The 25642-nt window shown below is 37.5% G+C and overlaps 1 protein-coding gene across 1 annotated transcript in view; it reads right to left on the reverse strand.

The window, feature by feature from the left end:
* LOC127411409 (VPS10 domain-containing receptor SorCS3-like) overlaps positions 1 to 25642 on the reverse strand; it is a 109149-nt gene that overhangs the window by 38038 nt on the left and 45469 nt on the right. The window contains exons 2-9 of the mRNA XM_051646946.1: positions 16698 to 16765; positions 11810 to 11909; positions 11564 to 11722; positions 11321 to 11394; positions 6288 to 6352; positions 2290 to 2408; positions 1141 to 1230; positions 872 to 1051 (exon numbers count right to left, since the gene is read on the reverse strand). Coding sequence (XP_051502906.1) covers positions 872 to 1051; positions 1141 to 1230; positions 2290 to 2408; positions 6288 to 6352; positions 11321 to 11394; positions 11564 to 11722; positions 11810 to 11909; positions 16698 to 16765 — 855 coding nt within the window. The remainder of the gene's footprint in view (positions 1 to 871; positions 1052 to 1140; positions 1231 to 2289; positions 2409 to 6287; positions 6353 to 11320; positions 11395 to 11563; positions 11723 to 11809; positions 11910 to 16697; positions 16766 to 25642) is intronic.

Below are 25642 nucleotides of genomic sequence, written 5' to 3' on the forward strand. Positions count from 1 at the left end.
CTTCTGACTTCTCATGTGAACGCGCCATTGCGCTTACGTCACGCGACGGTAATGTGATGCGTCGACAGCTGGCAGGAAGCGATTTTTAAAAGTTAATAAAGTTTTAATTATCTATTAATTTTTTACAGAAATACACTGATTCGGTTCAGAAGACATTAATTTATCGACAGGAGTCATGTGGTTTACTTTTATGCTGCCTAAATATGCCTTTTGGACCGTCTAGTAGCCAGCAACCTGGTGGCACCTGTTTACTTGCATTATATGGACAAACAGAGCTGAAAAGGGCTTATAAATATCTTAATTTCGGTTCAGCTAAAGAAGGAAAGTCACACACATCTGGGATGGCTTAAAAGTAAGTAAATCATGAAAGAATTTTGAGTTTGGGGTGAACTAACCCTTTAAGTTACATATATTTAATATTTTTAAATAACACATTTTAAATGACAGATATTAATGTGGGATCCTCTGCATGTAGTGATGGAAAAGAGGAAAATTAGAGGATTTCAAGTTCTCTGTTATTATGGATAACCATGATTTCCCTTCACAGTTTTGCTTATACCTCAGTTTTTGAATGTTTTCACTTACTCTAATTAATAGATGTTCTTCATATCTTTGCATTCATATTGTTTATTATTATAACTTCAAACAATCTGTACTTTGCATTGTACTTCATTGCACTCTTCACTGTTCTACTTTCCTAATTCTTGGAAAAATTCATGTTAATTACAAAAGTTTTCCCCATTTTACAAAAATGTATATTTGTGAACATTCAAGGTCATCTACTTCTTACATTTAATTGGCAAGCACCCCGAAACTCTAACAGACCACACACTCATATATGATCAAAAAGCACTGATTAGCTATCGCAGACCTTATACACATCTACAAAGAGGTTTCCTGCGAGCCCGCGGGAGGTGCGGAGGTTTGGGAGTGAGCGGGTGAAGAAGACTCCTGGTGTGTCAGAGATGTAGAGACTGTAGGTGTCATTTTCATTCCACTCCTGTACAGCTGCCAGCACCTGCCCCTCATCTGTACTGATAATATGCATGTCCTGCACAGAGAACAGCTGTTAGAGCCATACACACACACACACATTTCACCTGACAGCTGTGACAGTTAGTGCTGTGTCATGTATCTTACTTTGGGTAGACAGTATTTAGGGAGCTGTATGGTCCTGAAGGGCCCTCGATGATAGGACACAAAGTATGTGGTTCTACCTGCAGTGGTTAGCTGATACACACACATACACAAAAGTCAGAAAATGCACACTAACAAGGACTTACAATACTGCTACATATAGCAGTGTTTTTCAACTGCTGGGTCACAAGTCTATTCTGATAGGGCTGTGTACAGCATAGAAAAAAAAACTATATAACTGTGCAAAGTTAGGATCAAAATAAATTGGTTATCAACTTTTAATAGGTAGGAGAAAACTCATTCAATATCTTCTGTTGTTGATGTTAAAGGCAGAATGTCCAATCAAATTCTGTGGTGTTTTGGTGTGAATTCATTTGTGACTTGGTAGAAGATGCCATCGAAAACCACAAACAAAATGTGATGTCCAATGTAAAATGTGGGTGCTAAATCAAAATCAGTTAGAGCCACTGACATGGAGCAAATCAGAAAAGCACCTGCCAGTCAGAACTCAAATTTACCTGTGAGTCACAAACTACTCACATACACAGACACACACACACACACACGTTGTGCAAACTGCTATCAAGTGGATTGTTGCTATTAGGCTGCAAAAGTGCATTAGGGCGCTAATGCTCCAATTGATCCAGTTTCAATAGACCTCAGATGTTCACAGAATAAGACTGTGTGTGTGTCCGTGTGTGTGCCCACTTTGGCAAGGTGGGGATTGTGTTGGGTTGCACAGCGTTTTTCCTGTGAGAGGTGTTCGGTGTCAGACAGTCTCTTGTTCTGCGCTTTTTAATCAATAACCTCATTATTCTCTGTCAACTCAAATCCAACAGCTTAAAGCAACGAAAGTCAAAAGAAAGTTGATTGTACTGACAGAGGAGGGTCCAGGTTTGGAATTCTCACTTAAAACCCTGTCCTGTCCTCCCCTGGACTTCTGTTAAAGATGGAGAGGCTGGTTGCAATAGTTATCACTCACTTACACAGGCACTGACAGAGATAAAAGAAATGCTATAAAAAGAGTCAGACAGAGATTTCGGTGACAAACACACACATTTGTTATATGTCCCACACCTGTCTAAATCATATACACATGTACTTTATGAAGACATAGTTCTGCTATAAACACACACACACATTTTTCTATACCTGTAGGAAGATGTATTGGTCTTGCACAACCAGGGAGTTGGTGTCGATTCGGCCACTGAATGGATACTGCCTTCCCTCCTCTGAACACTTCTGTGCTCGGCAGGTAATATACTGCATTTCTGTGAGACACACACACACCCACAAACACACAAACAGATTTATCAACACAGGATACACTTGTGCACAAGAACGCTTTGATCTACACCAAACAAAACAGATGATCAATCTCTCTTTCACACTCTTCAGCACACACACCCACACAACAAACACTATCAAGAACATACACAAACACCCCACATAATTCTATGTCTAGCCAAATTAATAAGTACTCTCCATTATCAGTTTCTTTACTAGCTATCCATCCTTACTCAAAAGGGAGAGAAAGAGGTGGTGGAAGTACAAGAAGAGAGAAAGAGTAAGTGAAAGAGAGCAAAAAAGAGAGAGATAAGTCAAGAACAGCATGAATAGATACAAAAAATTGTGTTTATCACTTATCTGCTTCAAGTTTCACAGAACAAAATGGAAATGTTTTTCTTAAGAATTCAGAGAGACAAAACACAAGCTGTAATTATTTTAACATTGGAAAGTTTTTAATCCAACTTTTAATTTAAAGAAAAGTTCAGTGTTCGATACAAATAAAGAATGTATTACCACATAAACTCATTTCAACTGGTCCCTTAACAAACAAAAATTGCATTTAAATTAATGTATTTACAATATGGGGCAAGGCATTCTGGAGGGATCAAATATGAATTCTTCAGATGACATTTTAATTATGTGTTAGTCAGGAGATAAACTGGTATTTTAGATGTGGAGGAACCCTTTGATCTAACTACCTATGTTAAAACACTTGATAGTGATAGTGCTATGATAATTAAACAATTAATCAAAAATAAAATACACACAAATTTAAATATAATTTAATATAATTTATTTCATTTTTTAAAGTTCTATATACATGTACACTACCGGTCAAAAGTTTTGAAACACTTACTCATTCTTTATTGTAATTGTTTTTTTTTTTTGTGTTTTTTTTTGTTTTTTCACATTTTAGAATAATAGTCACCCTTTGCCTAGAATTTGCAGTCATGTACTCTTGACATTTTCTCAACCAACTTCTTAAGGTATCACCCTGGGATGCTTTTTAAACAGTATTGAAGGAGTTCCCATCTATGTTGGGCACTTATTGGCTGCTTTTCTTTATTATTTGGTCCAAGTCATCAATTTCAAAAACATTTTTTTTATTTTTTTTTTATTTTAGTTTTGTAATGAGATAAATTAATATGGTGGCACAATGATATTTTTGTCTACAAAACTAATTTCAAACATTTAAGCATATGCCTTCAGATTCATGATTTTTAAGATCATGAGAAACATTTCAGTCAAGTGTTTCAAAACTTTTGACCGGTAGTGTGTGTATATATATATATATATATATATATATATATATATATATATATATATATATATATATATGAATATATAATAGAAGGAGCTTGAACACTGTTCCAGATTGTCATGGCCCAATTTAACCCCTGGTGTTACTGACATAATTTCTGTTGGTGGAGTATGCTCCATGTAAACATTGCTTTGCAAATAGTTACACTCATACACATGTAGAGAGTTCATTGTTAGATTGTCTGTTGGTTGGGGCTTGTTGTGCTGTGTCAGACTTATATCAATAGTGCTTAATGCACTATACTGTCCCACAAGAATAAACTATAAGCACAACAGCCTGCAAGAACAAAGCCAGACCCATTTACTACTGAGAGTTTACTGTTGTCCAGAAATCATTTGTTAATTTTTCACTGCAAAAAAAAAAAAAAAAAAAAAAAAAAAAAGAGAGAAAAAAAAATCTTTTGAAGCTGGGGATAAAGTCAGAAAGACAGGATGAGAGAAATAGGGAGGGAGGAAGAGGGAGAGAAATAGAGAGATGAGATAAAAAAAGACTAACAAGGGAAAAGCAGGAGGAAAAATAGGTTTTTTAGACTTTTGAAAAGACCAGCTTAGACCAGCATGAATTTCTAAGCTGGTTCAGGCTGGTTTTTGCTGGACCAGCGTAGATAACATAATGGTTTACAAACAAACGTTTGGTGCTGGCACTTCCAGGTTCTTTTGGCAACAAAGAAAATAACTGCTGACAATGGGCGTTTCACTCAACTTGAGCTGAAATTGCCCAAAAAGTGGGGTTGAAACCAGGGCTTGACAATAACACCCGCCCACCTGCCAAATTCAGGTAGAAATCGGCAGTGGCGGGTAACTCCATCACTCTTACTAGCCAATTTAGCAGGTAGCCACAGCCGAAGCAAATTTAATAGCATTAATCTCGCATTCAGAACTTTATAAGCAGTAAATGTTCTTCTCATATCTGACACAAACATCTTTGCTGGGCGAATAATGCGTGCTTTCGCATGAACTGCCGCTGCGCACATCTGCGTATTCCAGAGATAGATTGCCAGACTTTAGGACAGTGCAGAGCGAAAATTGTGTGATTCAGTCGGGCTTCACTCGATATTGAGACTATTTTATTTGTATATTATTCTATTTTATAGCGCTATACTATACTATAGTGTATTTTTTAGAAAGACTACGTATCTACATTAGCCTAACCACAGTAATTTGGAGCAATCCATGGTCTAACCTTTGTTGTGGCCTTATTATTACAAATGCCACTTTTAAAAAATGGAAGAACAATAGCAAACTTTCATGAATGCAAATACATACAATTTAGAATGGTTAAAGGGGGTAAAATCTGGACTTCCATGGACAAATTATTGACAAATTTTTCCTCCTGTTCTATCCTACTCCTGTTCTGACTCTTCATGTTTGCCTTCAGATATTCTAAGAGATCACCTAAATCATTATACCTGTGTCCTGTTGAACTAATATCATTCTTGTTCATTTAAAATGTCCAAACAAATGCATGCATTTACAGTGTACAGTTACTTTTATTACTTTTTGTGGGGCGGGGGATTTTGGCAAGTGTAAATGCTGAGTGGCTAGTGACTATGTAATACCACTAGCCACAGTGAGGCCAGTAAGAATTCTTCTAAAATTATGTCTTTGCATAATTAGTAACTTGTTCAATCAAAACCATCTGTTATTAAATTCTATAACAGCAAGAATATTGAATATGATATTACTGAAATCAAATATTATTACTATTAGTTAGGACAACTCTAGGAGTACTTTATAAACTATTTTATGAGTGCAAATGACATTGGAGTAGGTTTAGTCTTGGTGGACTAGATCTGCTTTATGCATGCTGCTGCTGCTTGACATTAGTCAATATGCTGTTGCTGTTTGAAGAGAGAGATACTGCAGCTGCTGCTTGCCATAAGTCAATACGCTGCTGCTGTTGGAATCGTGCTGCATCTGAGAAGAGAGACACAATGCTTCTACTGGACAAAATAACTTAACCCCCTCTTAAAACGCAGATCTAGAAAAGTGAAGCTGGGGAGGAGGAGGGTGAATGCTATGCAAGGCTGCACTGCTAAACTTGAGTCGACGCCGTTGAGGTGAGTACCATTATTATGTTTTGAGAGAAGGGTATTATTGCCTGATTGGTTTACGTAGAGGTGTGTCAGGAACTGAACATATTGGCCTGTGCCATGTATAGTTTCCTAACTGAACTTAATAGGACATTTACTGTAGGTGGACTAATAGTTTAAGCAGTTAAAAATGCATACTGCATGTCTCATAGTCATTTTCATTTTTATAAGCCACATTTCTTAGACTTTTGAAGTGTGTGAAACATCTGAGTATATGCATTCATCAGCCTGTTACGAGACAATATAGACTACTGAACCAAGTTAAAGATTGTTTAGCCAGCAGTTCAGAAAGAGTTAATTTCTTAACTATAAACCATAGCACACATTCCACACCAGCATCCACAATGCAACATAGTGACCAGCAATCATGGACTTTTCAGCAGGGGAGAGTAACACAGACAAAATTTAAGAGGCAAAGAAATAGAGGAAAAGAAAAAAGAGACTAACGTCCATTGTCAGTTCGGGCCTCAATGTGCACCAGGTCTGCCTCTTTATCCAGACCACTCAGTGCCCTGAAAATCAAAGAAAACAAAAATAACAAAAGAGAGGAAAACAATCAGGAAGGGCTCCAGTGGAGAAGAGACAAAGAAGGAAGGAAAGAAAAGGAGGTGCTAGCAGGGGACGGACGGATGAGTACGGTAATAAAATGAGAGTGATGGAGTGATGGAAGATGTAGGGTGGAAGGATGTGGGGGGTAGTGATGGACAGCATAATTCTGCTGCTCCAGTAGGAGACAGTCCCATCTCCAGTGAATCCTTACTGTTGCTCCGATGGCAATTAATCACACATACAACACATACACAACATATCTTACAAATGCTTGCCCACAAACCACATTCTCAATACACCTTCATTTCTTACCTATTTTCACCAATAACGCACACACACCATCATGTCATCTGTCTGAGGTTTTTAATCATCACAGCGTCCTGTCTTTTGTCATCCAAATTTTCTTCTCAGTCAATTTGAGCACGGTCACAATCTCATACTGAATCTTCTTAGTATCCGAAATGAAACCTCTTCACTTTCAGTAGCAAGCTGATATAACACTCCTGTATAGTGCTCATTTGATATTAAGCCCCATTCACAGTCACAATCAGACATTAAACCCCTTTAAAAATCTCTGTCCGAGTCCCAATCCGACATTAAGATCTATATTAAAATCTCTCTCACACAGTCTGAAATCTGTGAGTTTAAACATATTTACATTTATTCATTTGGCAGATGCTTTTATCCAAAGCAAGGATAAAGAGGAAAAGGAATAAATACATTCATCTTGAGGAGACGGTGGTATGAAAAGTGCTGCGTTACAAAGTTTCACTAGCATCCGAATAGTAGTCTCCAAGACAGATTAGAGTGCGACAAAAAAAAAAAAAATATATATATATATATATATATATATATATATATATATTCCATCCGCAGAACAGCCGCTCACTGGATGCTTTTTGTTTTTGGCTCCATTCAGGGTAAATTCTAGAGACTGTTGTGCGTGAAAATCCCAGGAGATCAGCAGTTACAAAAATACTCAAACCAGCCCGTCTGTCACCAACAATCATCCATGCGATTATCTAATCAGCCAATCATGTGGCATCAGTGCAGTGCATAAAATCATGCAGATATGGGTCAGGAGCTTCAGTTAATGTTCACATCAACCATTAGAATGGGGAAAAAATGTGATCTCAATGATTTGGACCGTGGTATGATTGTTGGTGCTTGATGGGCTGGTTTGAGTATTTCTGTAACTGATCTCCTGGGATTTTCACGCACAACAGTCTCTAGAATTGACTCCGAATGGTGCCAAAATAAAAAAACATCCAGTGAGCGGCAATTCTGCAGATGGAAATGAGAGAGTTCAACAGAGAATGGCCAGACTGGTTCGAACTGACAAAGTCTACGGTAACTCAGATAACTGCTCTGTACAATTGTGGTGAGAAGAATAGCATGTTTTGGCGGCATGAGGGGGACCTACACAATATTATGCAGGTGGTTTTAATGTTGTGGCTGATCGGTGTATATATATATATATATATATATATATATATATATATATATATATATATATATATATATAGATAGATAGATATATAAATTGTTTTTATTTTTTTATGAGTGAACGGTTAAGTGATCATGGAAAAGATGTGTATTTAGCCATTTTTTGAAGACAGAGAGTGAGTCTGCTTCACGGATGGAGTTGGGAAGGTCATTCCACCAACGTGGTACAGGGAAATCGAAAGTCCTGGAAAGTGTTTTGGTGCCTCTTTGTGTTGGTACCGCTCATTAGCCGACCGCAGGCTTCTGGTGGGAACGTAGCTCTGAAGAAATGATTTTAGGTATGATGGAGTAGACCCAGTGACCGTATGCCAGCATCAGAGCCTTGAATTTGATACGTGCATCAACCAGCAGCCAGTGAAGAGAGACAAGGAGTGGTGTAACATGCACTCTCTTTGGTTCATTAAAGACCAGATGTGCTGCTGCATTCTGGACCATTTGCAGGGGCCTAACTGCGCATGCAGAGAGGCTTGCAATGAGAGTGTTACAGTAGTCCAGTCTAGTTATGACAAGTGACTGGACAAGAAGTTTTGTGGCATTTTCAGAGAGAAAGGGTCTTATTTTCCTGATACTGTAGAGTGTAAATCTATATGATCATGCTGTCTTTGAGATGTGGTCTGTGAAATTGAGTTGGTTATCGATGGTTACCCCTAGATTTCTGAGCAAGTCTATTTCACAGCAAGTTTAAGATTAAACCCTTTCTCAAATTCTCAGTTTGAGTTCAAACATACAGTACTGTGCAAAAGTCTTAGGCACATAAGATGTTTCACAAAAACATTTGTCTTAAGATGGTTATTTATATCTGCTACTTTAGTGTGTCAATAGGAAATATACATTTTATACTCACAAACATTCCTTTTGCAAACAAAATAGAATATAATAGAAGCACAGGAAGCCCTGCAACAGATGGCATGGCCCTCACAGAGCCTCCCACTGAACATTGGGTCAGTTTGGGATTACATGAAGAGACAGAAGTAATTGAGACAGCCTAAATAAATAAAAGAACTGTGGCGAATTCTCCAAGAAGCTTGAAACATCCTGTCTGCCAACAACCAAGAAAAACTGTGTCCAGGTGTAAGTAGGAGAATTGGTGCTGTTTTGAAGGCAAAAGTGTTCACACCAAATATTGATTTAGCTCTTTTTCTGTTTACTGGATTTATATGACGTTAATTGATTAATGAAAACTATTTATGTCATTATTTTTTTTAAGAAATCCTTACTTTGAAAGTTTTTCACAAGTGCCTAAAACTTTTGCTCAGTACTGTATCTTTCAATCCCAGTCTGATATTATAGTAACTCCACATATAATGACTGCGTTTACACGGACACCAGAAAGCAGCTTATTGCGAGAAAGTGGGCTATTGCGAGAAAACAACGTTTCTGTCTACATGCACTGCATAAGCACCATACTCTTTACTCCCGTATACATGCGGATGGTCAGTAAGCAGCTTTCTCCACAGCAACATAATTTTCCCGCGACGAGCGTGTAAATAACAAACAATAACAAACGGGATCCGAGGAAGACTTTGTTATTTTAATCTCCGTTGCTTCGCTTTATTTCTAATATAAAACTGGGGGAATTCCCCCAATGTACCAGCGCACACGCAAATGTGAAGGGCCATTGATATTTCACATTGGTGTGTATAAATGGGTATAGTTTATTGTGTATATGATTTTCACATTGTACTCCCAGAAATGTTGCATTTTTTTCTGCTGTGTTGACATGTTGTTGGACTCTATCCTATGATGTTTTTTATCACAGTCTGTTCCACGCATGAGAACTCTTCAAATACCCATCAAAACGGCGCTTATGTGTTTACATGACCACATTAAGCTGCATTCTCCGAGAGAAACCTAGGTGTGTTAACCTGCTTTCTCTTAATCCCTTAAACAGTGTACGGAAATTAGCATTCTTGTTTATATGACGTTTCAGAACTTTCATAAGTGCATGTAAACATGGTCATTATCCCAGTCTGAGTTCAAACATCTCTCTTAGACCCAGTCGAAGATTAAACCTTGTCTCATGATCACAGTCTGAGTTTAAACATATCTCCCAGACCCCATCTGTTATTAACCCCCTCTAAAATTTCATAAGTGTATGTAAACATGGTCATTATCCCAGTCTGAGTTCAAACATCTCTCTTAGACCCAGTCGAAGATTAAACCTTGTCTCATGATAACAGTCTGAGTTTAAACATATCTCCCAGACCCCATCTGTTATTAACCCCCTCTAAAATTTTCATTTCCAAGTTTAGACATCTTCCTCAGTCTCAGATTAAACCCTCTCTCATAGAATCAGCCTAAATTTAAACATCTCACTCAGTTCAACTATGACATTAAAGTTCCTTTTAGTCTTGGTCTGAAGTTAAACTTTTCCAGTTTCCAGTCATTCTGCAGCAACCAAACATGACACAGCAAAGCTTTACTGACACAAACACAAGCAGAATAGTGTGTGTTTTTTTGTGCTGCAGAGAGAAGCAGCAAAAGAAAGATATAATGTATTTTTGAGGAATGCAGAAAAGGTGCTGCGTGTGTGAGTGTGCACAGGGATGGTAAACCCAGGTGTGAAGTCATGTTGTTGGCTGTCTCTACAGCGACATGCAACCAGTGACTTTGACTACCCACATACACACATTCACACACTCTCTCACACACTCTCTCTCTCTCTCTCACACACACACACACACACACACACACACGTTGGTTTAGCTATCATTATGAGGACTCTCCATAGACATAATGATTTTTATACTGTACGAACTATAGATTCTATCCCCTGACCCTACCCCTAAACCTAACCCTCACAAAAAACATTCTGCATTTTTACATTTTCAATAACACATTGTTTAGTATGTTTTTTAAGCAATTTGAATTATGGGGACACTAGAAATGTCCTCATAAACCACATTTATAGCATAATACCCTTGTAATTACCAGTTTGTAACCTAAAAAAAAGTCCTCGTAAACCACTTAAACCTGCCCACACACACACACACACACACACACACACACACACACACACACACACACACACACACAGATAGGATTAAAATATAAAACCTGATCTAAATTCCACACACATGATGATATGAAGCACAGGGGAGAGAGAAGCGCTGGTGACATGACAGTGAGATGGATAGAGTTAGATAGAGAGATAGAGAGAGGGAGGGAGAGAGACATAGAGAGTGATAGTGTACAAGTATGTTTATGTGTATGTGTATGTAAGTGTAATAGTGTCAGATGTAGAGGTTAAGAGTAGGTTTAATACTGGATTAATTTTCAGTGTGTGTTTGTGTGTGTGTGCAGGTATATTCTTGCGGTCAGATTAAATTTCAGTGTGAAACTGCGCTGGAGGCATGTTATATGAGATTTATTATCAGTAAAAATTTTTTTTTTTTAAAAATCAGTGGCACGTGTGTGAGTCATACCAGTAGAATCGCCCCGGAGTTACTCTCTCATGAACAAGAATCCACTTTTTTCCGAAGTCCACCGAGCTGTACAGCTACAGCCAGATGAAAAATAAACACATTCACTGTAAGATCCCTAACTACAGCCAACAAAGGTAATTATCTTGCACTCACTTAATTATCCACATTATCTGCTTTTAATTGTTTCTTTGAATTAGAGCCTCTTGAGGCTGTGGAAATGTGTGTGCTTGTGTGTGTGTGTACCCTCTGATCGTGGCTATAGGCTAGTATCCAATTCTCCTGCGTAGGGTGAAACAGAAGACTCATGATATAGAAGTTAATATTAAACTTTTGAAAAGTCGCTCCTTCATCAGAACTGATAAGTAAACTACTCTCCACCTCCGGATCAGATAAAATCAGAATCTAAGAAAGAGAGACAACAAGATTTATATTAGCTTTATATTTTCTTTCTTACAGTTTAATACTTTTGATATATTTGGACACACCCACCTTCCTCTTATTGGTCGGACAGACATACAAATAGCTCAGCATCGTTCGGCCCATCACTTTGTCAGTTAGCTTCTCGTAAGTCGTCCCAAAATCTACAGACCTAAATAACAGTACACAGACATACATTTGATTAAAGTTTAAGCCAAAACAGATACTGTCAGAAAGTGTAAAGGCACAAACCAAGAGTTTAAAGGAATGGTCCAGGTTCAATACAAGTTAAACTAAATCAACAGCATTTGTGAAATAATGATGATTACAACAAAAATGTATTTAGACTCTACCTAGTTACTAAAGAAAATAAAAAAAATAACATCTTGTGGTTCCAAAAAAGGCACTTACAATGGAAGTGAATGGGGCTAGTCCATAAACATTTAAATACACATTGTCAAAAGTATATCAACAAGATGTAAACATTATATATGTTAACATGAGTCTTGTCCCGTCATGCCTGGTTAAGGCAGTGTTATTCTTTTGCTTTTGCCTCTTTATTAGACAGGTGCAGTAGAGAATGACAGAAATGTTTTGGATAGGGGAAATGGGATCAGGAATTGTCACAGGCCACACTCAAACCAGAATTACTCACACGGTACCACACATACTCTAACTACTACACCATGGCCCTGACAACAGCTGAGATTTTCAGAAGTTGTAATTACCTGTAGCTGAAATCTCTCTCTGCCTGTGTGTGTCTCTATTGCATCAGAACTCATTAACAATCTCTTCTCAGGCAGGTACGACCATAGACAGAGGTGTCTGCCGAACTCTTACAAGTATAATAACCCTAATGATTTTATGGCATAGAGTTACAGCATGTGCTGTGGTGCTAGAGATGCACACATGTGTGTCGAGTGCTCATCTTTGTGTACATTGAGAGTGCTCATACTCTTGACACTTTTACCATCTAGAAGCATGGCATACAATTATATGTCTCTAAACCATGCCTCTGTCATTCTAAACGGTTGAGGTTATTTGGATTGTGTAAGCCGTAGCAGCACAGGTGAAGAGAAATATGGCTCTCTGAGCACCCTCGTACGATGATGAGTGCCCTAAAAAGCTCCTATGACGTTTTTGGTGTGGTCAGCCCCTCTCTCCTCCAGCACTGCACTTGAGAGGATATTACTCCTGCTCTCAGGACAAATACACCAGAGTATATGTGAAATTTAACAATTGCATGGTCAGGCTGGATCCTTTCTAGAGCATGTATCGTTATTTTAAAACACAGGAGAGTGTGATTAACTAGCTCTTATGAATGAGCCGTGATTTGTCTTTATATTTCCCACCCTTTATGCCGCCAACAGCAACATTCATTAATCATTCATACTGTTATTACCGACATCATTTACTACAGCCTGCAAGCGGAGCTTTAACATTCACCTCTTTTAATAACACTCACTATCTCTCTGATTGTCACTATCTCTCTGCTTGTCTTTCTATCTCCCTCTCTCCTCTTGCTCTCCCATATCAATCTCTCTCCCTCACTCACTCTCATCAACTCTCCCATTCAACCACTTTCCTCTTCCTCATTTCCTGTTTATGCCATTTCTGTTTGAGGAAGTTTGATAATGGCTTTCTCTGTAACCCCCCTCCCCACCTCACCCCCCCTCTGAGTGACACACACCAGGAGAGGAAATCTCATCAGGGCTTGCAGCCAAAAAGAAATTAAACAAAGCCTTCCTTCAAGGTGATTGCAGTGTGTGTGTGTGTGTGTGGGCGTGTGTGAGAGTGTTTGTGTGCCTTCATGTTTGCAGTGATGGCATGTTGATAAAGGATGATGTCTTTTAACATTGCTCTAGACTGAACAATTCATATCTCCCCAAAACATATCACATGTTTTGTCCTCATTATTCTTTTCATTAAAATGGACAAATGCCCATCTAAAAAATTTTATTCACCAATTATATTGATGATGACAATAGTATTTTTGCTTGCATGTTTGTGGTAAAATGACTCTTATTTAATTGAATTCACATTCTAGTATTTGTTATATACAGAGGGTTTAGTGTTGTTTGTTTTAACTGTTGAAAAAAAAAAAATAGGAACACTGTTTTTTTCTTTTTTGCAAATCTGTCACTATATTTAAACAGCCTTATTTATTTCAAAGTAGGAAAAAAAAAAAAAGACAGGGAGTGATTGTATTATTATTATTTTTTAAATAGTTTTGCGTTCTGTTGTAACAGTTTGCTTTCATTCACAAAGTTTTCCATTCCCTCACAACAGCTTGGTTAACCACGGTTTTACTACAGTAACCATAGCTGAACTATGGTATTTGCAGTAAAATCCCAGTAACCACTAAATTTACCATGGTTTTACAACAGTAACTCTACTTTCCATTAACCACTCCTACAAACCATGATATTCATAGTGAAACCATTGTTATAATAAAGGAAAACCAAAACTATTGTCAAAAAAATCATAATCATTCTTTTTGAGTGGGGAAACTAAACATATTGTGAGGGAACACAAGCTATTATGAGGGAACGCAAAACCATTTCAGAAAATAAATTCCCTCCCTGTCCTCGAAGAGGCTCTGTACATATCAGACCTGTATGAGTTTCTTTCTTCTGTGGAACACAACACATGTTCTGCTAAATGTTCACTCTGCACACAATAAAGCATCCAGTGACATACAGCAAAGTGAAAAAGCACCATAAAAGTACTCCCCATGACTCCTGCAGCATATATTCCACGTCTTCTGAAACCATTTTACAGTTTTGTGTGAGAAACAGACCGAAATTTAAGCAGTGATTCACAAATAATCTTCCCTTTGCCGTAGATCTCAAATCTGATTCACAAATGCATATATTCCAACTTTGACAGCCCATGGTCACCTTATGCTTTATATGGAAGCAGTTTGAACATTCTTCAAAATTCCTTCTATTGTGTTGCATTACCGAAAGATAGGGGTTTGGAATGACATAAGGTTGAATAAATCAACACAAAATTATTAAGAAGGTGGTTCTTTTAAAAGGAGACATCAGAATTATATTTGTAATGAAATAACATTGATTGATTAAACTTAAATGAAACCCTAATCACTTTAGTTCCATTTAAAAAAGTATTCTAATTCCATATCTATGAAACCCCAAGTTGGAAACTGAGGTCTTAACTTCACAGGACTTAAAGGTACTGTATAGAACCATAAAAGCAGGAGCACACTAGTTCAGTGGGAACCAGTTAGTCATTTAAAAAAGTACTGGGGTCTTTAAATTTAATTAAAGGTATTTTAATCAGAGTGAGTTGTTGATTTGACTGGGAGCCAGTGTAATAGATAAAATAGTTTGGAAATGCTCAATTGGGAGACACCCCAGTTGAGCACAGAATTTTCTAACAGTCCCTCTCAAACTGCCAGAGAGAACTGCACTGCAGCAGTCTAAATCAGAAGTTAAAAAAGAATAACAAAGTAAGGAGGAGGTTCACAGCAACTTGTAAAAAGCTAGAAAAAAAAGTGTGTTGTGAATACTGAAGGTTTATAAATGAGAAAATGATTGTTCTGTGATGTGAGCTCAAAATTAATGGGGATTTTTTTTTTTTTTTTATAAAAAACAAGGTGACAGAATGTACAGTCAGTGTTTTCTTTCTCTTGGTATAAGCCTGGCTTGCAAAGCTCTATTAGGGGGGGAGTGAGGGGGGGGGGGGGGGGGGTGAGTGAGAGAGAGAGAGAGAGAGAGAGAGAGAGAGAGAGAGAGAGTGAGAGTCAGGTCAAGGTACAGAGTGTCCCAGGAGCAGACAGAGATTAAGTACTTCACCCAGGCTTCAGCCATGGTCAGTGAAAGTGCTTCAGAGCAGAATTTCATACCTGGTTTAGCTATTCATAGACCGGTGTTGTTGCCACTAGCAAATGTAAGATTGTGTGTTTACTTATCTGATTTGTAACAGGTTAGAAGCTTAATACTAACACTGCCATCTTATCAGATTAATTTAATTTTTGTTCTGGGCCAGCAGTGCAGAAATAGTTAAGAACTGGTAACAGGGATTCTTTTATATCCCTGTTGTTTTGTATGACATAAAAATGTCTCTGTGCTTTCATTACAAACTATTGAGAAAAAAGGTACACCAAACTTTACCTTGGTGTAGGCCAGGGGATTCTGTACTTTTGTACATTTATGAAGATGTTTATCAGGGGGCATTTTACAGAAAGATCCTAACTTCAGAATCCACTTTTATCTGCTTGGTTACCATGGCAATATCAGTTAGGATCTAATTTAACTACAGATAGGAAAAGAGTATTACAGAAGCATCCTAACTTGCCAAAAATCACTGACATCCTACCTGAAATCTTATTTAAAAGCCAACAGTTACAGTCACATTACAATATCATGTATCTTAACTACAGCACTGTCTGAGGACGGCACTACATTTATTAGTGTTACAAAATGAAGAACAGTGATGTTTGATGGTGGAAAAACTTTTGGAAGACCCAGATGACGTGCTGCACTTTGATGACTAAACACTGATAAATAATTACAGACTCCCACAAAAAATTATACTCCCACAAAATATGAAAAACTTTTATTTCTGCAGCCTTGAAATTAAAAGTGTGTTGATTTTGTTTCTCCATTTTCATTTATCTAATGTTTAATCACAGCAGCCGTTTGCATGTCATTTGTTGCTTGGTAACAGACATGAGAGTTATTTATCAAACTTGATGGAGTGGTTTAGGATTTCCTAACTAGAGATAAGATACGATTTTGTAAGATAAGATAAGAATCCTAAATCAAGGTTAGGATTTGCTTCTGTAATATGAATTTATGAAAAATCCTAACTTATCAGATCAGATTTTAACTTAAGACTTAAGACAGGAAGTTTTTTGTAATATGCCACCAGAGGAGCACCAGGGCATGGATGCCCAAAGTGAATAATGTGTTCCTGTGCACATAAGTGGGTTTACCTCCAGAGCGAACTCTCTGTCACAGTTCCGAGGTTAAAGTCAAATAATTTAGTCAGAATCAGGATCACCTGAAAGGAAAACATAAAGGCATTTAAAACATCACCAAGCAATCTTAATTTACACATTTCCCCAGCTACAATGCTCTTAATGTGCTACACTAAATGATCAAATGTCTGTCATGCAGCCTCACAGTGATGGATGAGAGTAAATATCAGGTGTGAATTTTATTATCTGGAGATGACAGCAGAATAAGAGGCAATGCACTCAGAGCCAGGACAGCCTGATAGAGGTAATGATGATCTGAGGGAAAACAATGCTGTACACACATTTGCAAAAACACGAACATGCTCAAGCTGTCAAATGTCACGCTGAAACGTGGCAGGTAAAATGCTCCACTCTTCCCACCTGACAAAACATTCAGAGCACACACTCATAAACAACAGTGAACAAATGAGCATCTGCCTTTCCACTGTGAGTTTTTACTGGCAGGAAAAAAAGGAAAATCAGAAAAAGAGAAAGGGATAGAGAGAGAGAGAGAGAGAGAGAGAGAGAGAGAGAGAGAGAGAGAGTGAGAGAGAGAGAGAGAGAGAGAGAGAGAGACTAGGCAAATAAGGAAGATGAACACTTTGAATCAAAATCAGACAGCGTCCATGTTTGTGAGAGAACACAGTCTTCTCTATCACGTCCACACACTAATGAATATTAGTCGAAAAGGTCCAATATTTCATTTCACACTTCATGATTATTCTCTAATGAGAGTTCAGTCAACAGCAGTATTGTCATTAACCTAAAAGAAAATCAAGCAATAATTCACAAGATAAAAGAAGCCGCAAATACAGCTGTAATGGAAAAACCTATTAGTAACCAGTTAACTATGTCTTAACTCGCACCAGTATACAGGGACCTGTGTTTTTGCAATATTCACTCTTTTCACCACCCCATCTGTGACGGGACAACTTCATTTCAGGTTAATTAACCAATCAAAAAAGGACAAGCTATTAGCATATCCAAATATAGCATACCTGAAAGGGCAGGACCCCAGTCAAACTCACTCTTGAAAGGCAAAGGGAGGGAGAGCGAGAAAGACCAGTGTCCAGGGCTGAAAATGAATGTTAATATCAAAGTTGAGGTATTCATTGTCTGTATCTATAAGGTCAATAATATGCACAGGGATGTTATGCAGATTTAATTACATTTGCATATGAATGGTAGGTTTGATCAATTCATGTTCAGGCTTAGATCAGATTCAGTTTAAACACGAATGGCATACTGTCATATTACAGTAAATTCACTGAGGTCCCTTCAAAGTCTTTATTCTTCCAACCTCAAATACATGAAACAACTTTACCGTTACATAAATCTTTTTGTTCCTTTATGTTTTGTACTCTCTGAAATAAATGTTTAATACATGTGAAACAGGTCAACATTGTTAAAGATTCAACGTTCCTGAATGTCTTTCCTAGCTGTGCTGATATGTCATGAAATTCTAATTAACCATTAAACCTTACAACTGAAAATGTCCATTTCCATAATTCCCCTATCTATTTCATTACTTTATTATATTTACTCATGAAATATGCAACTGCAGCTAACAGTGCTGTGTATGGCCTTCGTTTTGTTGTGCTCCATGTGATATTATGGAAACAACTTTTGCTAAGACCAATCAGTATCTACTGAAGGCTGCTCACTTGAAAGTGACAACAAGTAACAGTGGAATCAATAACAATAACCAGAGTAAGAACAGATCTGACATAATAGATTCTTTTTCAAGGAGGATGGCAATGCTTTGTATAGCACTTGCTATTGTAAAAAATGAAATGGCAAGATATCACTTTAGGTACTCTTGTCTTTCAAAGACATGTGTAGTAGGAGTGTGTAAGTGTCTACTCTATTTGTGTATACTTATTTTCATATATAAAATGTCAATGTCAGAAGGAAATCCTTTTTTTAAATGTTAACAATCATTTCACAGTTCAAATCACAAGCGCAATATTTTAAAAACAATTCACAATGACATTTTCCCCCCCCAGATCATTCAGCCTTATTTATCAGTGCCGATTAATATTGTGGGAGATTTAAAGCCAATTTGCACTGGTTATTAGGTCTTGCAATTAGTCCACCAAGAACTGGTGCTATTTTAGTGCATCACTTTGTTTATGCAGTGGGAGGATTTGTTTGGAAAATTTTAATAAAACATTTGTTACATACTGTTTTCTTTTTGTTTTCTAAGAATGAACTACATGTAAACGCATTTTGACAGGAAATTAAGTATTTATAGAGTCACATTTAGCCCTTTTAAAACCTGGAATTAATCGTGATTAACTATGAAAATCCTTAATTGTGATTAAATATTTAAAACGACTGATCGCACTACTATTTATTTGAGCTTTTTAAATACAATAACATCTGCACAACCGACCATCATTATTATTTGGAGATTCCAAATGACTGACCAGATAGAGTTATTTTGTTTTATTTATGTTCTTGTAGACCATGACATTTTGAAGAAGACTAAAGGCTATTTCTAAAGTGGAAAGTTTATAAAAACAAAGCCACCAATTGTGTAGAAGTTGACATTTTAAATAAATTTCTGAACAATAAGTGCGAAAGTGGCACTTAACAGAACTATAATGTAATATTAGTGCTTTTTAATGTGTATCTAACATGTATCTACTAAAATTAATTTAACAAAAAATAGTCATAAGAAGAAATTGTAAAGATTACTGCCAGGTTAACAGTTCAGGGCTGGGTTTCCCGAAGCATTAGTAGAACATACTGTAAGTAGCACTTACAATAGGTAGTACTTAAATCTGCGTCGTCTTTCCCAAAAGCATTGTTATTTAAGAAGTACGTAAAAACGTTAACAAATAAACGAAAGCTTTGAACCACTTGTTAGTCCATCAAGTGCAACTTAAATGTATCTTTCTTGCATCTTTCAGTTTATCAGAGACAAAGGTGCATTTAATATATTGCATTAATATGTTTTCGTCATTGTAAAGCCATTGTACACTATTTCAGAGAATAAAAAGTGTCGAAAAAATTGCCTTGAAATCACCTGGCAGTCTCTGCACTCTGTTCATGCAATGCGAATGAAAGGTCTAAATTTACATGACAGTATAAAGTTATGCTCTTTTACAAGCATACCTATTATGTTAATATATGATATGTTCTTATTAAACTGCTCACTTTACAATACATATGTGAGTAAAGTGACCCTACAGTTTAAAACTAAAGTAATTAAAATATGGTTTACAAAGTAGATTAGAGTGGGAGTGCGCAATGAGCATTTCTCTCTCTCTCTCTCTCTCTCTCTCTCTCTCTCTCTCTCTCTCTCTCTCTCTCTCTCTCTCTCTCTCTCTCTCTCTCTCTCTCTCTCTCTCTCTCTCTCTCTCTCTCTCTCTCTCTCTCTCTCTCTCTCTCCTTCCTCCAATGGCTGGTTAAAATCGGCTCCAGTAGCCATAATGTTTACATGGCAGTCACAAATTGCATGTTTAATAATGGCAGTTAGGCTACAAGTACACAGTGCCTAGAACTTTAACCAGATGATTAGTATTTAGATAGGTCTATGAATACTTCAGTACTGATGCCTGATATTTTAATCCTGTTCTGTATGCATTTGTTCAGTTTCCAGCCAAAGAAACAAAGCTTTAGGCTATGTGAGAGCCCCTTATGATTCACATCATGTGCATTCACATTACATTAATTTCTTACATCACTTTCATTAATCTCTATGAAGTCAATACATCTGAAGACCTGTCTTGCCAAAACCATCATATTTTCATTAATTAAATTCAATAGTAGTAAATAATTTAGGCGCCTCAACAAGGTTACAAACAATTTCCATTTTTGCCAGTGTTTCTGCATTATTTTTATGCTGAGAAGACAAACTCCTGGACATATTGGCCAAAACAATCAGCACTTTTGGACTGGACAGCTCCCATAATGAAGCACCTAAATTCTAGTTTTTAACAAGCAGTTTATGTGCTGGTCTGGGAAACAGGCGTTACTCTATCGTAAAAAAGCGAGCGCCGTTAGCTAAGATAAACGTAAATGCTGTGATCATCTAAAAATCTAAATGATAGCATGTAAAGCTGTCATAAAAGTTGACTCAAATAAAAAGAATCTACTGAAAAATATATTACTATTTATTTGCAGTTTATTTTTTGGTGCTTTTCCAGTACTGTCTATTTTCTAGTGCCCGACTGATATATCGATCGGCCGATATTATATTAGCCTTTCGCCGATATATCGGTAAAATATACGCCGTTATGAAAACGTTTTTTCAGAACATATAATGCAGAAAACAATGCTTTAGAATTGGTGTCATAGTGTAGTTTGTCCAGCAGAGCGCGCTCCGACTCCATTGTTTACAGAGCTGACTCTGCGTTGATGGTGGCTCTGCAGACAGGGCGGAGTTAAACAGTGTGGATTTGAGTGATCTCTTCTTATTAAATTGCTAACTAGTTTGTGAAATACATACTGGAAAGTTAATACAAAATTACCCCATCATTTTATATAACTAATATAACGTTAACCCTGTCCCTGACAACCATGTCACTCATGTTTATCACATCTGTTTGCTATGTTAGCCAGCTATAGTTTGTCAGTGCAGTCAGTAATGTGGCAGATTGAAAGGTAAACATCAGAACATCTTTTGGCAGCTCAGCAGACAATGGTGCGGTGGTGGATTGTGTCTGGTGAGTACTGATTTCAAGCTTTGCTGTTGCCTAGTTGGTGAGACACAATGGTAGAAAGTAAATAAAGTCCATCTTTTACTCTCCGTGACAACGAGCTTACAGCTAACTGTAACACTGCATCTAAGTGCTTAAATCTGTTTGCTTAATTCTTTGGTATGATTCAGTGGAGATCGTGCTTTAGCTTTAAAGTGTTTCCTGCTTAAGCTAACACTTTTTTGAGGCAAACCTTAGAAACTGGGTAACTGAGAAATATTGATAGTGCCTTGTGGGACTTTTAATTTTTTCTCCCCTTTTCTCCTCAATTTGGAATGCCCAATTCCCAATGAACTCTAAGTCCTCGTGGTAACGTAGTGACTCGCCTCAATCCGAGTGGCGGAGGACAAATCTCAGTTGCCTCCACTTCTGAGGCCGTCGATCCGTGCATCTTATCATGTGGCTTGTTGAGCGCGTTACCGCAGAGACGTAGCGCGTGTGGAGGCTTCACGCTATTCTCCGCGGCATCCATGCACAACTCACCATGCGCCCCACCGAGAGTGAGAACCACACATTATAGCGACCACGAGGAGGTTACCCCATGTGACTCTACCCTCCCTAGCAACCGAGCCAATTTGGTTGCTTAGGAGACCTGGCTGGAGTCACTCAGCACGCCCTGGATTCGAACTCGCGACTCCAGGTTTGGTAGTCAGCGTCAATACTCGCTGAGCTACCCAGGCCCCCCACCTTGTGGGACTTTGACAAATCAAAAGTATTCCCACACCGTGGATTTCAACTGTTATGGAAAAAAAGGTGCAGGCTTCCACATGTCTGTGTGCTGCGCTCGCAACACCCATATGCTGCCTTTTAAAATGGAATGATGGTTATCTCTTTGTCTTTTTGGATATCAAAGTGCTAGTAGAGCTTGTTGTTTGTAGTCCTTCAGAGAAACACGGCATGTGTGTCAAACAAGCATGCGCAGAGTCCCTGCACTTGTGCTGCTCTAATTACAGACGCAACCAGCCGTGGAAAATGCTTGTTCACATATCGCTAAAGTTTACCAAATCGCTTTCATGGATGTATAGGCTAATCAACAACCCCTAGATTTTAATTAGTATTTGCTAATTAAAATCGCCCTCTCATGGGCACTGCCATGTTGACAGCATATGACACTGTGCCATACAATTGACTGAGTTACTACCACTAATAATAATAACATGTTTACTTTATATAGTGCTTTCAGTCAATACTCAAGCATAAAAATAAATGTAAACAAAGCAAGCAAACCAAAAACCAACAACAAACACAATATACTTACTACAAACAACAATGGAGCCCAAGTCAACAGTATAATCCAAAGTGATGGTGTGGTATTGATCACCAGGAGTGTGATCCACTAGAGTCTAGACAGTCCAAACAATGAGTGCAAGTGGAAAGATAAAATGCCCAAACGAGAGGTCCCTGTTGGAGTGTTGAAACAAACCGCCAATATCTGCAGCTTTCACAGCGCAGATCATGGATAAACTGCACGTCATCAAACACCAAGTGCAAACACAAGACGTTGTTCAGCCGGCAGAGAGCTCGCGAGTAATGGCTGCCCAGTCACAGTCCAACCCGCAACAATGCGCAAAAATTCATTTGGACTATCCAAGAATGTCTATAATAGGGATGAATGTAGTATAAGATGGAGGAAAAAACAGACTAAAAGTAACAAAACCGAAGATAAACAAACATAATTGGTGTAAAGTGCCAGCACTTGGTAAACAAACTTCCAGTCTCCATGACGATGGGTATCAGTATAGAGTACAAAACCACAAGTACTACTAGGACCGATAGGATGAGTATTAGCCAGCTAAAATCTTACTGAGTGCACTTTTTAAAAAAAAGAAAAAAAAGTTATCGGATCTGTGTGAATCACGTAAATGACGAAAGGCCGAAAGGTGACTAGTTTGCAGGTATGATTACTGTTTTCGTGACGAGCATAGCCTATATCACTATGGAGCTATTCAAACGGGTATGATTAGTGCTGTGATAATGACTTTCAAGTGAGATTGAGAGCAAGTATGCAGAGACTATATAACCCAGAGACAGAGTACTTCTATTAAAATAAATGCGAGAAATTGGAATGCCCAATATGGCAGATGTAGAGTCCCACCTTACAGGTAAAATATCCAATCATCTTTTAGATACAGACATCACCTGGCAGTTAACTAAAAAATGTGCATGCACATTAGATGGACCAGCCTGAAAAACAGTGCCGGTCCTCCCTATACGCAATATACACAAGTTGTGTAGGGCCCTCAATCCGCCAGGTGGCCCCCACACTGCAAAGAAGTTAAAAACAGACGAGCACTGGTATGTTGCCATGCAAACAGCAGAGCTCCTTGATGCAAACATAACCATAATGGTAAAAAATTTATATAACATGCAAATATAAATGTAATGTCATCTGAAGAGGAGGAGGAGGAGGAGGAGGAGGGGGTTGGGGGGGATATTATAATTATCATAATTAATTGTTTTGTTTCCATTTCATACATGCCCTAGGCAATGAGATGCGTAACTTATAGAAGAAAAAATTTGAAAAAAATGCACCAGGAAAGTGAAACGATCTAGCAAGAAAAAGTAATGTACTTTTATCATATTTAAAATTCTTATTTAATCTTTCAATTATCATTCGAAAGCTTAAAATTTCGATCTACAGCTTCAATATTAGACAGCATTTTTTGGGGAGGGGGGGGGCGGTCAGAAAGGACAGATATGCCACACCGTAAGTAATTTCTTAATTTGTGTCAGGAGTACACATCACAGCATGCAAAATCATAAGGTGACATATGTGTTTCAGAATGTAATAAAGAAATGTACCTATAGTTACCTGTTCAATCGTGCAAGCTCTACTGAATAAGCTACGTCATGGCAATGCTTCGATACTCAATATCCATTAGAAATGTTTGTCCAAAGTATTCACATTTAGAGAAATATGCTCATATGTTTATTTCAGATTACTTGAGAAAAATTAAATTTCATATTTTCTGGTAAATTTTGTGATCGGAAAAGCATTTAACGGTGATAATTTTTCAGAACGCTAGATGGCACTAGAGCAGTATTTTGCTGTCGGTCAAAATTTGACTTCATTTATTTCATTGTAAATTTGTCTTAATGTCATTTTAATATTTTTAATCTGTCTTTCAATCTTCATTCATTTACTGTTGTTCATTGTTTTGTTTTATTGTTTGCAAAAACTTTGGCATTACTATAAACTTAGCTGATGCCATTACTTTGTACTGTTACTGTGTAAGGCCATTATAAATAAAGAATCAAATTGTTGTTGTTGTTTTTGTCTGCCTTCTGAGACAATTCTCAAGTTCATCAGTAAGACCATCAGCACCAGTTCAGACCCTGATAATTTACAGCCAGCAAGTGCCCTGCCAACTCACCCTGCAGATTGGCCTTTTGTTGCGTTTTTATTTTATTTATTGAAATTTGGCACCATATGTACTTACTATTAATTAATGAGAGTTAATGGTTATTTTGAACAGTATTAAAAAGTGAAAACACATTACAAACCATTTATAGTAACAGAGGTGTTACTGGTCAGTGAATGGTAAACACTCAAGTATTTGGTTCTACATTTTATGAATGTAATCAGATACAAACATACAAATCAGCCACTAAAACATTCGCACATATTCAAAACATATTCTTGTGACATTAAATTAATTTGACCGTATACTGCATAATACACACTTTACTGGTGTACAATATATTTTTATCAAACCTAGAGCAGGATATAATGCTTTTAAATGCTGGTGATCACAGTTGCAGTCGTGAACGAGTTCCGGTGGCCTTCCATAAGTTTAATACACAGTGATTAGTGTAAACATTATTTCCATAATCGATTTCTTAAAAATAAATAGTGTCAGCAAACAGGTGCGCTGATCTCCAAAAGACTTAATCGGAAAACTGTGCTGCTCCAAGGCTGATTCCACCTGTCTGTGTACTTCCTCCCTGAACAGTTAGTGCACTCAGTGGTTTTTTAGAAATAATTTTGAATACTCATAAAATTATGTATTAAATGCTGACATGTTTATGTGCTCCTTGAGATGCTCAGATGGAGTGGCACGAGCAGAACGGTCAAGTTTTAGCCCCGCCCACCTCCTCAGCGTGAACATCGAATATCAAGAAGCCTGATTGGATTAGAGGTTTTGATTAAAATAATTAAGTTGTTGAAATACAGAAAAATGCAATTTGTATAAAAATGACTTGAATACACCTCTC

This window comes from Myxocyprinus asiaticus, chromosome 20, assembly GCF_019703515.2.
Source record: "Myxocyprinus asiaticus isolate MX2 ecotype Aquarium Trade chromosome 20, UBuf_Myxa_2, whole genome shotgun sequence".
NCBI lineage: Eukaryota > Metazoa > Chordata > Actinopteri > Cypriniformes > Catostomidae > Myxocyprinus > Myxocyprinus asiaticus.